A 1,509-nucleotide genomic window follows, 5' to 3' on the forward strand; every position below is an offset into this window, starting at 1 on the left:
TGACTTTTCCATCAGGTTCCCAGGTTCAAAGCTCGTTGTACTAAAGACCATGCCAAACGGATCCTCTGATGGTGATATGTCAGTAGAAGCCATTCCTGCTGCTCTGAAGCAATTACCCAAGGTTCTGATGACTGGATACGGACTGAGTGGACATTGTCACTTCAGTATTCATAGATTCGTTGCTAATAGCAGTCGTCGTACAAATGAAAGCAAAGCTGTGAGGCAATCAAATAGAAACAACATACATTGTAATTATTCAGAATATGGTTCAATGTAGTCATCACGAATTGGCGATATATATCTTGCACCTGTGGTTCTGTTTGTTTCAGTGGCTGCAGACGAACGGATATCTCCATCTCCGCCAGGGACACCTTCTTCTGTAACAGGGAAGATAGAAGCCTCCTCTTCACTGATATCTTGGTGATGCGATGGCCCACAATCTGCAATCATGTCAGCCCCTCTAATTTCCCGGTGTCGTTGTAGGGTCTGGTACTCTTTTGTTTCATCTTCTCCTGGTCTGTTGGATGGCTCACAGGTCATGTTCATGTCTGCCTCTCTAATTTCCCAGTATCGGTGTAAGGCCTGGTACTCTACTGTTTCATCTTGTCCTGTTACAGCACTGTGGCCTGCATCATGTGGTTGATTACTACAAAATATGAGAAAATGAACGTCATCAGTTACATATATATATATACCACACCATATATGTCTTTGTTCCTACATAAGTAAGTAAGCATGACACTTCCCCACTAGACAAGGGAACGTTTTAATTACTTAGATATCACATCCTCTTTGTATTCAACTAGACGTTGTATCGAAACATTGTTGACTGCGACCACATTGTAACATTGTGTTTACTATATTTCAAGGACATGGTAACGTTCTTTAAAACAATGTAAAATGTGTTCCCGATATGAACAATTTTAGATAAGATGGGTAAATATTAAATCCAATATGACCGTAGAATGAATGCATGGATACAATCTGGAGATGGAGGAAATAAGGAAATTTCCTTAATAATGAGAAATATCTGCTAAAAGTCTTTTATACAATTCCGACTTTATCATGAGCATGTGTTCATCAATCACTATGAAACCTGACGATTCCACCAATGTTAAAGAATTTATTCGTAAGCATTGGTTGTGAATGTTTGGTTCCTAGAAATCGAGAATTATCTATGTCACTTGTACATACTGACCTTGATGTGGACATACCCTTGCGGTAACAGATGTAGCACACAGCTATTGCTACACACAGTACTGCTGTCATTGATCCTGCATACAGGTAGATACCACTCGCCATCGATTTATCTGAACGAAAATGAAAATGTCAGTTTGGGAAAAAATGTGTCTCACTGATGGTATAAACAATGTTGTCACGCTTCATGTCAACTCTATATACTCTTTTTTATTTGAAGTTTACATGATCAGTGGAAGAGAGGCCGGTGACATGACCGCGAAACTGAATTTGATAAGTGTATGAACGACTCATTTTAACGTTCATACGTTT

General features: G+C 39.4%; 1 protein-coding gene across 1 annotated transcript; it reads right to left on the reverse strand.

The window, feature by feature from the left end:
• Window positions 1–252: 252 nt before the first annotated feature.
• Window positions 253–1,302, reverse strand: LOC139448149 (uncharacterized). The gene is made up of 2 exons (XM_071229667.1): window positions 1,199–1,302; window positions 253–646 (listed from the first exon to the last, which is right to left on the reverse strand). Exons 1-2 carry the CDS (start codon window positions 1,300–1,302, stop codon window positions 253–255), a joined length of 498 nt encoding a protein of 165 aa, XP_071085768.1.
• Window positions 1,303–1,509: the final 207 nt, after the last annotated feature.

The sequence above is a fragment of the Haliotis cracherodii genome, unplaced genomic scaffold (assembly GCF_022045235.1).
Source record: "Haliotis cracherodii isolate W230 unplaced genomic scaffold, xgHalCrac1.p SCAF_7, whole genome shotgun sequence".
Taxonomy (NCBI): Eukaryota; Metazoa; Mollusca; class Gastropoda; order Lepetellida; family Haliotidae; genus Haliotis; species Haliotis cracherodii.

Bases quoted from the DNA above. Each gene is read 5' to 3' on its own strand.
- LOC139448149 (XM_071229667.1), bottom strand. From the start codon at position 1,302: ATGGCGAGTGGTATCTACCTGTATGCAGGATCAATGACAGCAGTACTG. The intron at 647-1,198 runs GTCAGTATGTAC...CATATTTTGTAG, and splicing joins AAGGGTATGTCCACATCAAG to TAATCAACCACATGATGCAG.